At 45.2% G+C, this 16844-nt stretch overlaps 1 protein-coding gene across 1 annotated transcript in view; it reads right to left on the bottom strand.

Annotated features, from left to right (window-relative positions):
• Window positions 1-16844, bottom strand: part of RRN3 (RNA polymerase I transcription factor RRN3) — a 600941-nt gene that overhangs the window by 115562 nt on the left and 468535 nt on the right. Inside the window, exons 13-14 of the mRNA XM_089657080.1 lie at window positions 8328-8458; window positions 7956-8140 (exon numbers count right to left, since the gene is read on the bottom strand). Of these exons, the coding sequence (XP_089513206.1) occupies window positions 7956-8140; window positions 8328-8458 (316 nt within the window). The remainder of the gene's footprint in view (window positions 1-7955; window positions 8141-8327; window positions 8459-16844) is intronic.

Genomic DNA, 16844 nt, shown 5'->3' with positions numbered 1-16844 from the left:
TTATATCTCGGACCATCAGGACGATTGGGCCGATCTCCTGCCATGGGCGGGGTTTGCCAGGAACTCGGCTATCAACTCCTCCTCCGGGATGTCTCCCTTCATGGCCAACTATGGGTTCCAACCTGCGGTATTACCTGAGAGGTTCTCACCACAGGACATTCCGGCTCTGGAGAACCATCTTGCTGCCCTGCGTTCTTCATGGGGGCAGATCCAGAAGTCCTTGAAGGACTCAGCACAGCGCCAGAAGTTCCAGGCTGATCGCAGACGGCTGCCCGCTCCTTCATACCAGGTCGGCGATCGGGTGTGGTTGCCTACTCGCAACCTCAATCTTCAGGTGCCCGCACCCAAACTGGCCCCCCGTTTTGTTGGCCCTTTTCGTATCCTCCGCAAGGTAAATCTGGTTGCCTATGCCCTTGCCCTTCCTCCTGGGATGCGGATCTCCAATGTCTTCCATGTATCCCTGTTGAAGCCTCTGGTCTGCAATCGCTTCACTACCTCCCTGCCTCGGCCCCGTCCCATCCAGGTTGATGGTCATGAGGAGTATGAGGTGAGCCGGATCCTGGACTCTCGATTGGTGCGCGGTCGGGTGCAGTTCCTGGTTCATTGGCGCGGTTATGGTCCCAAGGAGCGTTCCTGGGTTCCTTCAGTGGATGTTCATGCTCCTGCCCTCCTCCGCGCTTTTCATGCCCGCTTTCCTCAGAAGCCTTTTGTTGACTTGCGGAGGGGGAGGGGCCCTTGAGGAGGAGGTACTGTCAAGGTCCTACCTTTTCCCAGAGGTTATGCTGCTCCATGTGCTGGCATCCATCTTGGGTTTCTGCAGAGCATGGTAGGAGTCTTTTATGCCTTCAGGCCTCTGCGGTCCATCCCCCAGAGGGCTGTGGTTGATCACATATAAGCCTGTTGTCAGCATGTGCTCTTTGCATTCGTGTCTTGTGTGTTAGTCTTGCAACAGCTCTGTTTATACTCTCGTGACTCTACTGGAATCTGACTCGGCTTTTGACTAGACCATTCTCTGCGTTTTCCTTTGATCTGACCTCCCGTTGCTGAACCTGGCCTGTGACCTGTTATTCTTGTCTACTGTTCTGTACCGTTTGTCCCGTTGTTGTCGACCCGGCCTGCCCGACTACGCTATTGTCTGATCTGGTTCCTACCAGCTACACGCCATTGGCGGTGGGCATTACCGCATCTGGGGTGACTCGGGGGCTGCGACCTGGTTCCTGGCTGCGTCAAGTCCATCCCCACCATCAGGGGCCCTGGTGAAAAGCAGCCTGGGACTTAGACTCTGCGCCCTGAGGGACTCCGGTCTGTGGGTGGTGGTTGTCGTCAGTCAGTGCGTGACCCTGCCACTAGGCCTGCCTGTCCATTCCACAGCTCCTGCCCTGACAGTTATGCCATGTTGGAGTTCATCAGTGTCCAATCGTGGGAGTGGTGGGCGGCTGGGGCCGCAGCTGGCTGGTTGCAGTCTGTGGGTGCTGTAGGCCGGCGTCCGCGGGTGTTGTGGCACGGCGTCGGTGGGCACAGTGGTGCGGCAGCTGGACGAGCCGTGGGACGCGGTGATTGGAGGTGTTGTAGGCCCGGCGTCAGGGGTGCTGGAGGCCCGGGCGTCGGGAGGCGTTGAGTGCACAGCTTCGGGAGGTGATGAGGGCCCGGCGTCAGGAGGTGTTGAGGGCCTGGCGACAGGGGGTGTTGAGGGCCCAGCGTCAGGAGGCGCAGAGGACCCGGTGGTAGGAGGCGCAGAGGACCCGGTGTCAGGGGGCGCTGAGGGCCCGGTGTCAGGGGGTGCTGAGGGCCTGGTGTCAGGGGGTGCTGAAGGCCCGGCGTCAGGAGGTGGTGTAGGCCGGCGTCAGGAGGTGGTGTAGGCCGGCGTCAGGAGGTGGTGTAGGCCGGCGTCAGGAGGTGGTGCAGGCCGATGTCCGGAATGGGCTAGGCGTTGGTGGGTGCCTCCGTCGGATGGAGTGGGGCTCAGGGCTGTGCGGGGCAGGGGCACAGTTGAGTGGAGCACGGTGGGGAGAAGATTTGGCAGCGGTGGCTTCCCTAGTCGGGGCCGGTGGCGGCTTGCCCTCCTTGTGCCAGCGGGGATGGTTGCTGCTTCCTTCAATCTGCGTGACCCGGAGCGGGGTGTCATGGCAGCGATCCTCAGCCCTTCGCGGTTCGCACTACTCCGTGGTCTGCTCCGGCTAGTAGGAGAGGCCGCGGCTTCAGGGGTCGTGGTAGGCCAGGAGTCGCCGGAGTTTCGTCAGAGGGACAGCGCGCCAGAGGGCGGAGTGGTGGGCTGGTGGTCCCTGGTGGGGTGGTGGGCTTGCGATCCCAGGTGGGATAGTAGCCTAGGGTCCTTGGTGGTTTGCAGTCCCTGTTGGGTAGTGGGTGCCCCTGTTTGAGTCCCTGGTGGGATGGTGGGCTTGCGATCCCCGGAGAGATAGTGGCGGTCCCAAGTTTGATGGTGGGCTTGCGGTCCCCGGTGGGATAGTAGCCTGGGGTCCCTAGTGGCTTGCAGTCCCTGGTGGGTAGTGGGTGCCCCTGATTGTGGCCCTGGTGGCTTGCGGTGTGATGGTGGCTGGGCCCCCTGGTGGGTAGTGGGCGCCTCTGTTTGGGTCCCCGGTGGGATAGTGGCGGTCCCAGGTGGGATGGTGGGCTTGCAGTCCCCGGTGGGATAGTAGCCTAGGGTCCCTAGTGGCTTGCAGCCTCTGATGGGTAGTGGGTGCCCCTGTTTTGTGTCCCTGGTGGCTAGTGGTGTGATGGCGGCTGGGCCCCTGGTGGGTAGTCGGTGCCCCTGATGGAGTACATGGTGTCCTGGGACGTTGAGGTGGAAGCGGACCCCTCCCAGGTGTCAGTAGGACCGGTGAAGATGGTGGCAGCTTCCCCGAGGAGCCGAGGCGTCCTGCCGCAGCCGCGATTCCCGCCGCGATTCAGGCCACGGCCGGCAGGAAACACTGCGGCTTCGGGTGCTGCGGTAGGCCTCGTGCCGCGGTAGGCCTCAAACCGCTTCGGCCCGTCAGAGCTCCGCCGGAGGGAAATGAAAAAAGACAGTGTAAAAATAATTTAAAAAAAAATCAAAATAACAAAAAAAAAAATCACCCTTGCCCGCCCCCCCCCCCACATGCGTGTGCGAGCGTTGACCCTGTGAAGGTATGTAAACAACGGCTGCACCATGCATGTGAGGTATCGCCATGAACGTCAGATCAAGGGCAGTCATTCTAACACTAGACCTTCTCTGTAAATCGAAAATGGCAGCTTGTAAAGGCTTTTAAAACATTGCCTATGGATATTAAAAACGTATGCAATTTGTAGCCATTGCATGGGGCATGCGCAGTTTTAAAGCATGTCATGTTTGGTATCTATTTACTCTGCATACCATCATCTTTTATATTTTACCAAATAATTGGCCAATATATATATTTTTTTTAATTGCTTTTGAAAAATCACTGCACGAATACTATGTGACATAAAAAATTGCAACACCCACCATTTTATTCACTAGGGTGTTCGCTTTAAAAAAATAAATAATGTTTAGGGGTTTAAATTAATTTCTTAGCAAAAAATTCTGATTTGTTTTCATGTGAACAAAAAGTGTCAGAAAAGGCTTGATCTTCAGGTGGTTAGAAGAGGGAATGATGTGTGGCATAAACTTCTAATGCTGGGCATAAAATGCCCCCACCCCCCAAAATGACCCCTTTTTGGAAAGTAGACAACCCAAACTATTTGCTGAGAGGCATGTTGAATCAATAGAAAAATTATTTTTCTGCTATCCTGTCATTTCAGGGCCTTCGAAACTGTGATAGGTAGTGAGGAAGTGAAATGAGGAAGTTACGCACCTTCAGGCTTTCAAAGTGGTCATTGGATTTCAGACTCATGCATGTGGCTAGGCTCCCAAAAAGTCTCACACATGTGGTATCCCCATACTTGTTAAAAGTAGTAGAATGTATTTTGGGGTGTAATTCCACATCTACCCATGGCTTGTGCAAGAAATATATAATTTAAATGACAACTTTTACAAAAAAAAAATGTTTTTGTCATTTTTCAGAAACTTGTGAAAAAAAAAAAAAAAATCTTCCATTGACTTTTATATTAAAGATTAGATAAATTTTCCATTGAGATTGCCTCTCAGCAGATAGAATAGGGTGTCTACTTTCCGAAAAGAGGTCATTTGGGGGTGTTTTTACTATCCTGGTATTTTAGCGCCTCAAAAAATGTAATGGGCAGTCAGAGTAAAAGCTGTGTAAATTCCATTATCTATACCATAGTTTTTAAATGCTATAACTTTCACAATCAATCAATATACACTTATTGGGATTTTTAACCAAAAACATATAGCAGAATACATTTTGGCCTAAAATTATGATGAAATTTTAGTTTTTTTGGAGATTGTTTTATGACAGAAATGAGAAAATATTGTGTTTTTCAAAAAACAATTTTTGCTAAAAACTTTTGTTTATAGCACCAAAAATAAAAAGCGCACAGGTGCTCAAATACCACCAAAAGAAAGCTCTATTTGTGTGAAAAAAAGGACATAAATTTCATGACCACACAATTGTCAGTTAAATTAGTGCAGCGCTGTATAGCAAAAAAAATTGCGGAAATTGCAGTATCTATACCATAAAAATATATAGAAGAAAACGAGCGCTAGATCTAAGCGAATGGAGCTGCTAGCATGAAAGGTAATAACCTCAGAACCATCTGAATATGATATATAAAACATGCAGCGCTGAGATGGATAGTAATTATCATAAATTATTACTAATAAAATATATGTAAAAAAATCCGTATAATATACGGATGTATATAGCGTCTCTAAATATCGGAAGAAATTATTGCTTAAGTTGTTTAAGCAATAATTTCTTCCGATATTTAGAGACGCTATATACATCCGTATATTATACGGGTTTTTCCGAAACGGTGCAAATATGTGGTATGAACGTGACAGTCTTTCAAAAGATCAGGATAGCAATGGTGACATTGGTGGTAGATATAGGTGTGGATTGCACTAACCAGACAGCGCTTATTAATGCTCATAAGATTGATGATACATGGGTCATCTAAAGTTGGACATCTAGGATTCGGATCATCCGATGGGCAGCAACAGGAATTGCAGTGTATCAGCCACGTTTCCAGATACTTGAGATGCAGTCAAAATCCACCAGAGGGAGCCAACAAACAGGATGTCATCAAAGGTCTTTAGCCCAGCATCAATGTGTATGTATTGCAAACGAAATCCACCAGAGGGAGCCAGCAGTTAAGATATCATCCAATGGTCTCCTTTTAAAAGGCAGGCTCATAGGGAAATGAGCCCAAGCACAAAGAATGCCATAGTGCAACACTAAGTATCTATACGATAGTTTGTAAACGCTACAACTTTCAAACAAAGCAATCAATATACACTTATTTGGATTTTTTTTTACCAAAAACGTAGCAGAATACATTTTGGCCTAAATTTATAATTAACTTTGAGTTTACTTTTGAATTTTTTAGAGCCGAAAGTAAAAAATATTGTTTTTCTCCAAAATTTTTGTTATTTTTTTGTTTATAGTGCGAAAAATAAAAAGCGCACAGGTGATCAAATACCACCAAAAGAAAGCTCTATTTGTGTGAAAAAAAGGACATACATTTAGTTTGGGTACAGCATTGCTGAGCAATTATCAGTTGAATTAGTGCAGTGCTGAGTAGAAACAAGAGGCCTGTAATTAAGGGGGGTAAAACCTCTGGAGGGCAAGTGGTTAATTATCCTAAATATTTGGGTACAGATTTTACATTTAAAAGTATTATTTTAATTCTGCTTGTAAAACTATTTTACTACAATAGTGTAACTAGTTCTGGACTGTGGATATATTGGTAATAATTTGTAACTTGTTTTGCAGTACACTTTTCATGTTGGGGCCTTTAACTTTCCCCTAATCAAGCCAATGTTTTGGAAAGTTGCTAGGATTTGAGTTATGATTTATCAAAATCTATTGCTGTCTGTTTGGAGATGATATAGACTGAGAAAACAAACAAAAGAGGAAGAGTCAATCAGATAGGGTCTTACTATGTTCCTTCACTGTACTCCTCCTCCCCATTGTAGCCAAGGTGTGATCACTGTATTATGAGTTACAATATAAGTGACTTTTGTTTAAAGATGTGTACAGTATAGGTGAAGTAAGCGAGAGCAAATAAGAGAAAGACTAACCAACAGATAAGTCTTCCGATTTTGCTAAATTACATTCTTTCCTTTCCCTGATGCCCAGGATGTATTCAAACTAGATGTGCTGATGAGTATTATTAGCCACAAAAGATATACTATACTGTATACACACTAGTGCCGGACTGGCCATAGGCCCGAATGTTCTTGTGGGGCCAAAAGCAGCTGTGCTGCCTCTTGAGCCCACCCAGCCTTTCCATGGCCTCCCATTCACTTCATAGTATGGCCGACGGATGGAGACTAGAGGTCAGCTGACCCGTGACCAGCCTCTCGGTGGCCACCTGTTCACTTCATAGCATGGCAGGAGCGAAAACTAGGGGTTAGCTGACCCGTGACCAGCCAGTACACGGCCACCTATTCACTTCACAGCATGTTTGGGGGAGGAGACTAGAGGTCAGCTGACCCGTGACTAGCCTCTCAGCGGCCTGCCATTCACTTCACAGCATAGCCAGTGGACGGAGACTAGAGGTCAGTTGATCTGTGATGACCATGAAGGGAGAGGAGCTGGAGAAGACCCCATCTCATGATTTCGGCATAGGTGTCACTGCTGCAGAGACCAAGGAGCTGGAAACAAAGGGAGTACCACTGTGAGTGATAAAAGTTGCCATTAATAGTCCCACACTACAGTCCTCAGATCAGCAGATGACCTTGATTTCTGCTGAGCCAGCAGGCAATGTACAGTGCTTTCCTTCTCTTTTCTTCAGTGAGCCTAATGGAGAAGCCACCTGCCACTCATCCCATCCCCCCCAGCGCTGCCACTGATCTCACCCCCCCCCCAACATGCCCCCTTCCCCCCTCCCCCCCAACACTGTCACCAATTCCACCCTCCACCCCAGCACTGCCACTAAATCTACCCTCCACGCCAGCACTGCCACTAATCCCATCCCCTCTAGCACTGCCACTCATTCCATACTCCCCCTCAGCACTGCCACTCATTCCAATCACCCCCCAGCAATGCCACTCATCCCATCCTCACCCCCAGCTCTGCCACTCATCCCTCCTCCGCCCCAGCACTGCTACTCATCCCATCAGCACTGCCACTGATCCAAACTACCCACCAGCACTGCTACTCATCATACCCCCCCTCCCCCCACATCACTGCCACTCATCCCATCCCCCCAGCACTACCACTGACCTTGTCTTCTCCCCCAGGGCTGCCACTAATTCCACCCCCCAACACTGCTGCTGATCCCACCCTCATCCTCCCCCCACCAGCAAAGCCACTGATCCCACCCTACCCTCCAGTAGTGCCACTGATGCCACCCACCCAGCACTGCCACTGATCTTATCCCCCCATCAGCACTGCAACTCATTCCATCCCACCCGCCCACCACTGCCACTGATCACCCCCCTCCCCAAGCCCAGCAACCAATGGGTAAGCAGTAGTAATGTGCAGTAACTTCTAGGAATCATCTAGCAGGGACTACAATCAATTAGTGGCTGAAGCAGACTAAATATAACAATAAGACATCGAGAAACCGGTAGTTGTCATTATTTGTCATTTGGTTTAAAAAAAAATAAAAATGGGCTGCTCAGTCTAAAATGCCGGGCCTATTTTTCGTCCCAGTCTTGGCCTGATACACACCCTCTACTTGAGTGAGTGGCTGTGTGGAGACAAAGGGATGTTATGGGTATAAAAGCAGCACTATATACAACGTCAAGACAAATTTCAAGTTTAGCAAGCCACAGCATGATGTTTGAGTTACACATGCCTTGTGAAAAAACACAAATTAGATAACACATGCAATGAAAGAACAACTGAAAATACAGAGGTTTGTAGTACCTTTCTGCAAGTTTCCTTCTAAAAGCTCCTTATGCCGAAAGATAACCGTATAGAATACTGCCTGGCAAACAGCGTAAAATGGTCCATGGGATGTAACAGCACAAAAAGCCCTACTTCCAGCATCTTGGTTGTCAATGTAACTGTGCAACCAGTTAACTAAGAGATCAAGGCAGGCCTTCACAGTCCTGAAACACAAATATACTGTATGAAAGAAACACCATATGTATGTACCTTTTCTACTAACAGATGTTACAGACTACATTTTTGTACATTTAGTGCATAAGCGCTACACAATACTTGTATATTTCTGACATAACTACTCGTGTTGCTAATTTTTGCTGAATGTTTAGGAATTTAGTATGCATGACTTACACCAAAGGAATAAAAGTGGCTCGAGAAAGGAAACTCCCAATATAACTTGCAGTTGTTTGTCTGATTATTGCAGGGTTATTTGGATTCTGCAGTTTCTTCCAGAGATATTCCAAAAATGCTTCTGTAAGTCCCTGTAGTTTAATAAACCAAAACTTAGAAACAAAAGAAACCAAAGTTGACACATGCAAAAAGTATGGATTCCCTGCCTGGTGTTTAAAGAATATGTCGGTAAAATAAAAATTTTCAAAATGTGCAATTTATCTCTATAATACATACAGATCTCTCCATGTTCTAAAGACCTTGCAAGTACAAAAATAATACCTTTTATCCCTGTCAAAAAAAAGCACCCAGCTCCTGTTTCTCTACTGTGGGCTGACAATGCGGCGTCTTTGCTGACTGGAATTGCAAGCATTGTTGTCAGCCCTGTCCAATGGTCTTTTCCTGAGTTACAGAATACCCCCCTAGCATAGGTAGTAGGTGTTCTGAATTCCTAGAGAAGAATTGGGAGTGTTGATTAAACTCCTTGAGATGACACAAGCAGAGAGCAAAGGTGGACATCAGATCACAAGTATTTTGTCAAGATCTACAGCAAAAAAGTAATTTTGACTTACCTTTAATTTCCATATCTGGGAGTAATATCTAAGAGTACAGTACAGGACACATGCTTGACATTCATAGATCCTGGGTTACAGGCCGATACCTTCAAATGTTTAGACACTGGCAAGCTTTTGAGGATATGCACTCTGGGCACCTTGCCTAACACCCCACCCTACTTCGTGAGTCTACAGTTTTGTACAAATTAATGCAGAGTAATCCAGGAAGAGAGAGGATATACTTTGTCCTGCACTGTGCTGTGACATTTGGAATGTACAGGTAAGGCTAAATTCCTCTTATTTTAATCAAACAGTATGGGACAAAGTCCAAGTTTTCATAGACAGTGGGATTGCGAATGCAAAGAGTGGGGAAACAACCAGCAACAACGGTCAACCAATTGAACAGTGCAGTTGCAAGAACATTGTGATCAAAAGCTGCACTGGAATCTCAACTATCCCGGGATTCCCTCTCCTCATTGGCTGAGACAGCAGCCGGAGCCACTGGCTCCCACTGTTGGCAATCACAGTCAGCCAATGAGAAGAGAGTGAATAAACATACGGCGCAGCGGGTGCCCCCATAGCAAGTTGCTTGCTGTGGGGGCACCCGACAAGAGGGAAGGGCCAGGAGTGTCAGTGGGGGACCCCAGAAGAGGAGGATCTGGGCTGCTCTGTGCAAAAACACAGCACACAGCAGGTAAGTATAGACATGTGTTTTTTTTCAATGTAATCCTTTTGAATCACTTTAAAAGAGATGTTTGTCTTTTTTTGTAAGAAGAATAGAATTTACACTTCATACTGTAAAAATCATACATCGGTCTGATGTTGCCTTTTTTCAAGACTAAGAACTGAGCAATCAGACACTGCTGATCGCTCATTTCTCAGTGCTCTGCGCACCCCCACCCCCGAGCACAGAGTAGTGGACAGGGCAGGAGCGGCTGGCTCAGGTTCTGAGCGGCTTGCTGAAAGGCTCTTGGGTACATCCCCAACATATAGTCACGATCTTTCTCCAGCCTAGACTGGCTCTGTGATGTCAGCGGATGGTGGGCTTCACTGTTGGCTGAAAACGAGTCACAGGAGTGTAGAATGAACTGCACTTCCGTGATCCACAAAAGTACAGCCAACCAAGCTTTGGCTGTGCTTCTCTTTTAAGGCCACATGCTGATCAAGTCCTGATTGTAGGAAGACCAGAGTAGTGTCTGCGATCAAAGTACTTGTGTTCACACAGGCTAGAATGGTATATATTTCTGAAAGTGGCTTTTACTGCTTTTAGTAAAATAGGAATGACAGGCTCAGAGACCCTCTGTCCCACAAGACCTGGGCTTCAACAGCCATTCTACTAAAGCCAGTGACTAAGGACAGGATGGAATAAGGTGGGCGCCCTAAGGCCTGGTTCACACCTACTGTATGTGTGTTGCAATCTGCTATGGGAAAAGTCACTGACCCTTTCCAAAAACACAGTGGCTGAAAATGCATAGATGTGAACATGTCCCATAGGAAACCATATTAAATGGACTATAGTGAGTTTCTGCAAAACACGAAAAACATAAAAAAAAAATGCATATGTGTGAACCAGACCCTGCTGGGGAGAGGCCAGGGGTCTTTTCTTAGTAGTCTGAGTATGTCTGTGTACCAGGTTATTCTGGCTAATTTGGTGCAATGAGAATCACCAGTTTCTTCCATTGCACTATTTTGTGGAGCAGCTGAGGTAGAATTTGGACTGGAGGGAAGGCATAGATAAGCCTGAACTGAAACCAGGGGATTATCAAGGCGTCCAATACCAGTGCTAAAGGGTCATTGGTGCTGGCAGCTAACAGAAGTAACTTGTTGAATTTTGAAGGCAGGACATCCACATCCGGGGTCGCCAACCTCAGACACATCAGGTTGAAGATGTCAGGGTGAAGGGCCCATTCCCTTTGGTGTAGGCAATGACAAATGCATTAATTCACCTTTCAGTTATCTACTCCTGAGATGTGGACATCAGAGATCGCTGGACAGTGTTTCTCCATCCAAGAGATAATGTAGTGTTGGAGAGGTCATGAATGAAATGGAGTGGATGGAGCATCCACATAAAGAGGCTACCGTGAGACCCAGAACTCTCATGGAGAATCTCACGGAAGAAAGACTCTTTGATGTCAAGTCCCAGGTGTGAGCTCTGAGAGTAAGAAGTTTCTTCTCTGCAAAGAATTTTGCTCGAGATGTGTCTAGGATCAGACCCAAGTATTCCAAGAGAAGAGAAAGTTGAAGAGCGGATTTTTTTACATTTAATCATCCATCTGAAAGCCTGAAGAATCTGAATTGTCATGTAGCCTTTTTCTGGCCCTTGGGGCACTGTTCCTCTAACTGATAACACACACTATTCCTCCCACTGACAACAATGGGGCATAATTCCTGCCACTGACACCATCGATGGGGCACTATTCCTTCCACTAACAATGGGGTACTATTTATCCCACTGACACCAACAATGGGGTACTATTCCTTCCACTGACACCAATGATGGGGCACTGTTTTTCCCACCGACACCAATGATGGGGCACTGCTCCTCTCACTGACATCAATGCCGGGGTACTATTCCTTCCACTACCAATGATGACAAACTATTCCTCCCACTGAAACCAATATGAGTCGTCATTCCTCCACTGACACCAATGTCCACCCCCCCAAAGTATGAAGGGCAGTAAACTGGCCCTATGTTTAGAAAGTTTGAAGACCCCTGCTTTAGACAAAGGCTGTCTAGATAACCTCTGACCTTGATATCCTGAGTTCTTAGAAGAGCGATAAGAGGTGCAAAGACCTTTGTGAATACTCTGAGGGCAGAGGACAGGCCTAATGGCAGTGCAACAAAGTGATTATATCCTACTGCAAAGTGTGTAAAGAACTAATTAGGTGGATAAATGGGAGTATGCAGATAGGCATCTTGGATGTCTTCGGACATCGAGTATTCAACTTGTCTCAGAAAGGTAATAAACTGACTTTTCGGATTACATGGGAAGTTTTAGAATTTTAAGGTATTGTTTAGGAATTTTGAGAACTAGGATTACGAGGATACCCCCTAAGGGTTTTGCTACCATGTAAAGGTTTGAACATAATTATATGAACCGGTTTTGTAAGGGTACTGGTAACACTACTCCCTAGGACAATAAATGGTTCAAAGAATTCTGCAAATCTGACTGTTATTGGGCAGATTTTTAGTTGATGGAAAAGAGAAAACAACGCTCAAATGAATACCCCGGGGAGGTAGACAGATGGTGTTCCAGCTCACAGTGTCTTCCTAATACCAACATAACATGAGAGGGTAGCGTGGAGAGCTGGCAACTCATTCTTCTGAATAAGTCACTTTATTGTAACAGGCAGAATGTACAAAATACAGCAGCTTAAGCATTTCAGCAATAAACCTTAGTCAGTCTTAAAAACATCTCAGGAGTTATATATACAACAAAATCAGAAAGACAGGTGGAGGAGAATTGGAAAGGAAAGACAAAAAAATAACTGAAAAAAGACAGCAAAAAAAGAAATGTCATCAAACGTTAACATTAATGAATAAAAATGATATGCAAACTGCAGGGAAAGGTACAAGGATACAGACTGAGTGAACTGTTACAGCAAAGAAGGATCATTGATCACTTAAAAACACACAAATTGCTGGTTTCAAAGCAGCATGGCTTTACCGAGGGCAGATCATGTCAGACTAATCTCATTGGATTTTGTTTACTATATTACTAATGTTTTGGACCAGGGTGGTGCTGTGGACATATCTTGATTTAATCAAGGCATTTAATACAGTTCCACATAATGATTTAATACAAAAGTTGTACAAGCTAGAACTTATCCCTTGGGTGGGTCAGTGGATAAAGGATAGATACCAGATTGTGGTTGTGAAACCAAAATCAAGAACAGGGGGACACGACCTTAAACTAACTGGGAGGAAAACTCAAAACTAATCTCAGAAAATACTATTTTACTGAAAGAGTAGCTGATGCTTGGAATAAACTTCCAGCAGAGGTAGTGAGCCAGTTAACAGTAAATAGCTTCAAACATGTGTGGGGCAAGCACAGATCTATACTCAAAGAAAAAAGTTAACAAAAAAAAAAAACAACAAACCGCTCCCCCACAAGTAAAAAAAAAAAGGGCAGTCTTGATGGACCACCAAGTCTTTTTCTGCCGTCACTTTTCTCCATTTCTGTGTTTCTATATACAATGTTCAAAAAAAATTAAAGGGACGCTTTTTAATCAGAGTATAGCATCAAGTCAATTAAACTCCTGGGATATTGATCTGGTCAGTTAAGTAACAGAGGGGGTTGTTAATCAGTTTCAGCTGCTTTTGTGTTAATGATATTAACCACAGGTGCACTAGATGGGCAACAATGAGACAACCCCCAAAAGAAGAATGGTTTTACAGGTGAAGGCCGTTGACATTTTTTTTCCCCTAGTCATCTTTTATGACTGTTTTTCACTAGTTTTCCATTTGGCTAGGGTCAGTGTCCCTACTGATAGCATGAGGCAATACCTGGACCCTACAGAGGTTGCGCAGGCAGTCCAACTCCACGATGGCACATCAATACGTGCCTTTGCCAGAAGGTTTGCCGTGTCTCCCAGCACAGTCTCAAGAGCATGGAGGAGATTCCAGGAGACAGGCAGTTACTCTAGGAGAGCTGGACAGGGCAGCAGAAGGTCCTTAACCCATCAGCAGGACCAGTCTCTGCTCCTTTGTGCAAGGAGGAACAGATTGAGCACTGCCAGAGCCCTACAAAATGACCTCTAGCAGGTCACTAGTGTGAATGTATCTGACTGAACAATCAGAAACAGCCTGAGGGCCCGATGTCCTCTAGTGGGCCCTGTGCTCATTGCCCGGCACCACAGAGATCAATTGACATTTGCCACTGAACACCAGAATTGGCAAGTCCACCACTGGCGCTCAGTGCTTTTCACAGATGAGAGCAGATTCACCCTTGTCGATTGATGCAGAAAAGGCATTTGACAGGGTCAACTGGGGGTTCATGTTTGATGTATTGGAAAAACTGGGATTGGGAACCAGAATGTTGAGTTGGATAAAAGGGTTATATAAGAACCCAACAGCGGCGGTAAAAGTAAACAGAACCTACTCCCAGTTTTTTGGGATGGATAATGGAACTAGGCAGGGGTGCCCCCTATCCCCCATGTTGTTTGTGCTGTCATTAGAACCATTGTTGGAGAGGGTAAGAAGAAGTAAGGATAGAAGAGGGATAAAAATAGGAGAGAGGGAACATAAAGTAGCTGCATATGCAGATGATATGCTGTTTTATGTGGCAAACCCTAGGATATGTCATGGAAATTTTTTATTACAGGTTGTCCTTTAAATGTGTCATATATTAGTGTTATTCATATGTCTCTCGTGTGGCTTAATTAAAGCTCTGAAGGCTGCAATTAGGCCATGCGCATTTACAATGTATATATTACAGTACTGGATGAGATATTACAGGATGAGATGGCAGATCTGCGCTTATAGACTGGCGTGTATGCCACCACAGCATTCGATGCGAATGACGTCGGCGGTAGGCCGCGGGCCTGTATCCTCATATCAGCAGCATAGTACCACATGGACTTCGTATGGCCAGGCAGTGCGAACTCCACGTGTAGGCTCATGTATAGCTCTACAAGCCGCTACCGACCTGAACTGTATCTGGATGGATGTGTTTTAATAAAGATCGTATCGGGCCCATTCAGATACAGACTGGCACTGTTTAATCTAGGGGATGCTTGTACAGACAATGTACATACTGCTGGGAGCTGATAGCATGTAAATAATGTGAAACTTGCTCTCCAAAGCGAGCTTGGAGGCAGGATGGACATTCTCGTGTATGGACACTCCCTATACATTGCTCTGTGGGAGGGGATTGACTTGGCCCCGTGCGGGGGGGGGGGTGTTTTGTAAGATAATAAAAACAGGAGTCTGGGGTTAGACCCGGGCAGAGTGGATTCAAACTTTAACCTGTGAGTATCGCCTGATTTATTCCTGGATTACTGGAGCTCCATTTCCCCACATCTCAAAAGAGCTAAACCTTTGCACACCGGTTGGAGACGCAGCAATCGTGGAGCTAAGCTGCAGTCGCGGTAAGCGGAAGGCGCAATACGGTTGCAGCGAAGTTCGCACAGCTTTATGGGGGATTGCTGCGCATCCAACTGCGGGCACTTACGGTAAGGAAAATTCATTGAAAGCGAATTTCCAAGACAGATAACACTACCTAATTTAATAAAAGAACTAAAGCAATATGGAAGAGTATCAAATTTGAAGATAAATCCGGTCAAGTCAGAAATCCTGAACATCAATCTCAAAGATATAGAAAAGAAAAGGTTGCAAGGAACATTCCCTTTTTCCTGGCGGAAAAATGAAATAGGATATCTTGGAATAAAATTAACTACATCAATAAAAAGGCTATATCAAATAAATTATGTTCCCCTGATAAACGAAATTAGAGACAAATTGAAGAAACTAGTAAAAGGAGGGGCCTCTTGGGTCGGAAGAATAAAGTTAGTTAAGATGGTGATACTCCCAAAGATTCTGTATAAATTTCAGATGCTTCCGATATCACTACCTGGAGCTTTTTTTGTAATAATCAGAAAGATGATTACTAAGTTTATATGGGCAAATAGGAGACCAAGGATAAGTTACAAAGTGTTAAGTAGAGCGAAAGCAAATGGAGGTCTTGGGCTACCAAATGTAAAAAATTATTACATATCTGTAATTTTATCACGGGTGATAGATTGGTTTTTTAATTCACAAAGGAAAAGTTGGGTAAGAATAGAAGGGGAACTAAGTAAAGCACATTTAGATAAAATGATTTAGATACCACACGGGTTTCGTACCCTAGATGTAGAAACGAGTAAATTGACTCGGATAGTACTGGAAACATGGGATAGATTACACAATAAGGAAAAATGGAAATTTAATTAGTTATTAACACCTTTATTTGGGACAGACTTTTTTGCACCGGGAAATGTCAAAATAAGTGGGAGATGGATAAAAAGCACGGTTCAAAGATATTATAAAAGGGGGGAGATTAGACACGTGTCAGAACTTAAAAGAAAATAAGGATTTGTTTGTTAGATTTGATGAATGGAGATATAATCAGTTATTACACTTTGTTGCAAATTTACCACAACCACTGAGGGAGAAGATATGAACCCATTTGAAAAATGAATGAATGTTGAAGTAAGCCCAAAACATATCACCTCAAGGATATATAGGATCCTTATGGATTTGGAGGACGTAGAGCCCCCTGCGTACTTGGACAAATGGGAAAAGGATATAGGAATAAAAATCAATCCCCAGCAAAGGAAAGGTATCTTTAGACAGACACATAAAATAACAAACATGCGTACTGTAGAGATGAACTTCAAGTGCTTGGCAAGATGGTATGTAACACCAAGTATAGCCCATAAACAGCAAGGGGAGTGTTCCCCATGATGCTGGAGAAATGGGTAACATGGGACACATCTGGTGGAGTTGTCCGAGGATACAGGATTATTGGAGGAAAATAGCTCACTATATCCAGGAAATAAGTGGAGTAAATATCCAGGGAGATCCTCTGAAATGCCTATTCTACTATTTTGAGCCCAACTTAGATATATATATATATGAATAAAGTTCTGTATCATTTAATTAGTTCAGCAAAGGGCTTAATACCAAAGTTCTGGTTATTAGTACACGTCCCCAAGATGGTGGATTGGGTAGAGAGGGTGGAAGGTACTTTTAGAATGGAAAAACTGAGATGTCTGAAAGAGGATGAGATGGGAACGTTTGAAAGAACATGGAGTGTATGGAGGACATTTAAAAATTCTGAAATTTATGTACAATTAATTAGAGCAAAGGAGGCAGAATAAGAAGTCATAGTAACGCTAGACGAAAGGAAGGATAAGGAAAAATAGATACAGATAGAGATAAGGT

This window comes from Staurois parvus, unplaced genomic scaffold (genome assembly GCF_062004578.1).
Source record: "Staurois parvus isolate SC_StPar_1 unplaced genomic scaffold, SC_StPar_1.0 ptg000962l, whole genome shotgun sequence".
Taxonomy (NCBI): Eukaryota; Metazoa; Chordata; class Amphibia; order Anura; family Ranidae; genus Staurois; species Staurois parvus.
The sequence above is the reverse complement of the archived record's forward strand: the minus strand, read 5'-3'. Positions and strand labels throughout refer to the sequence as shown.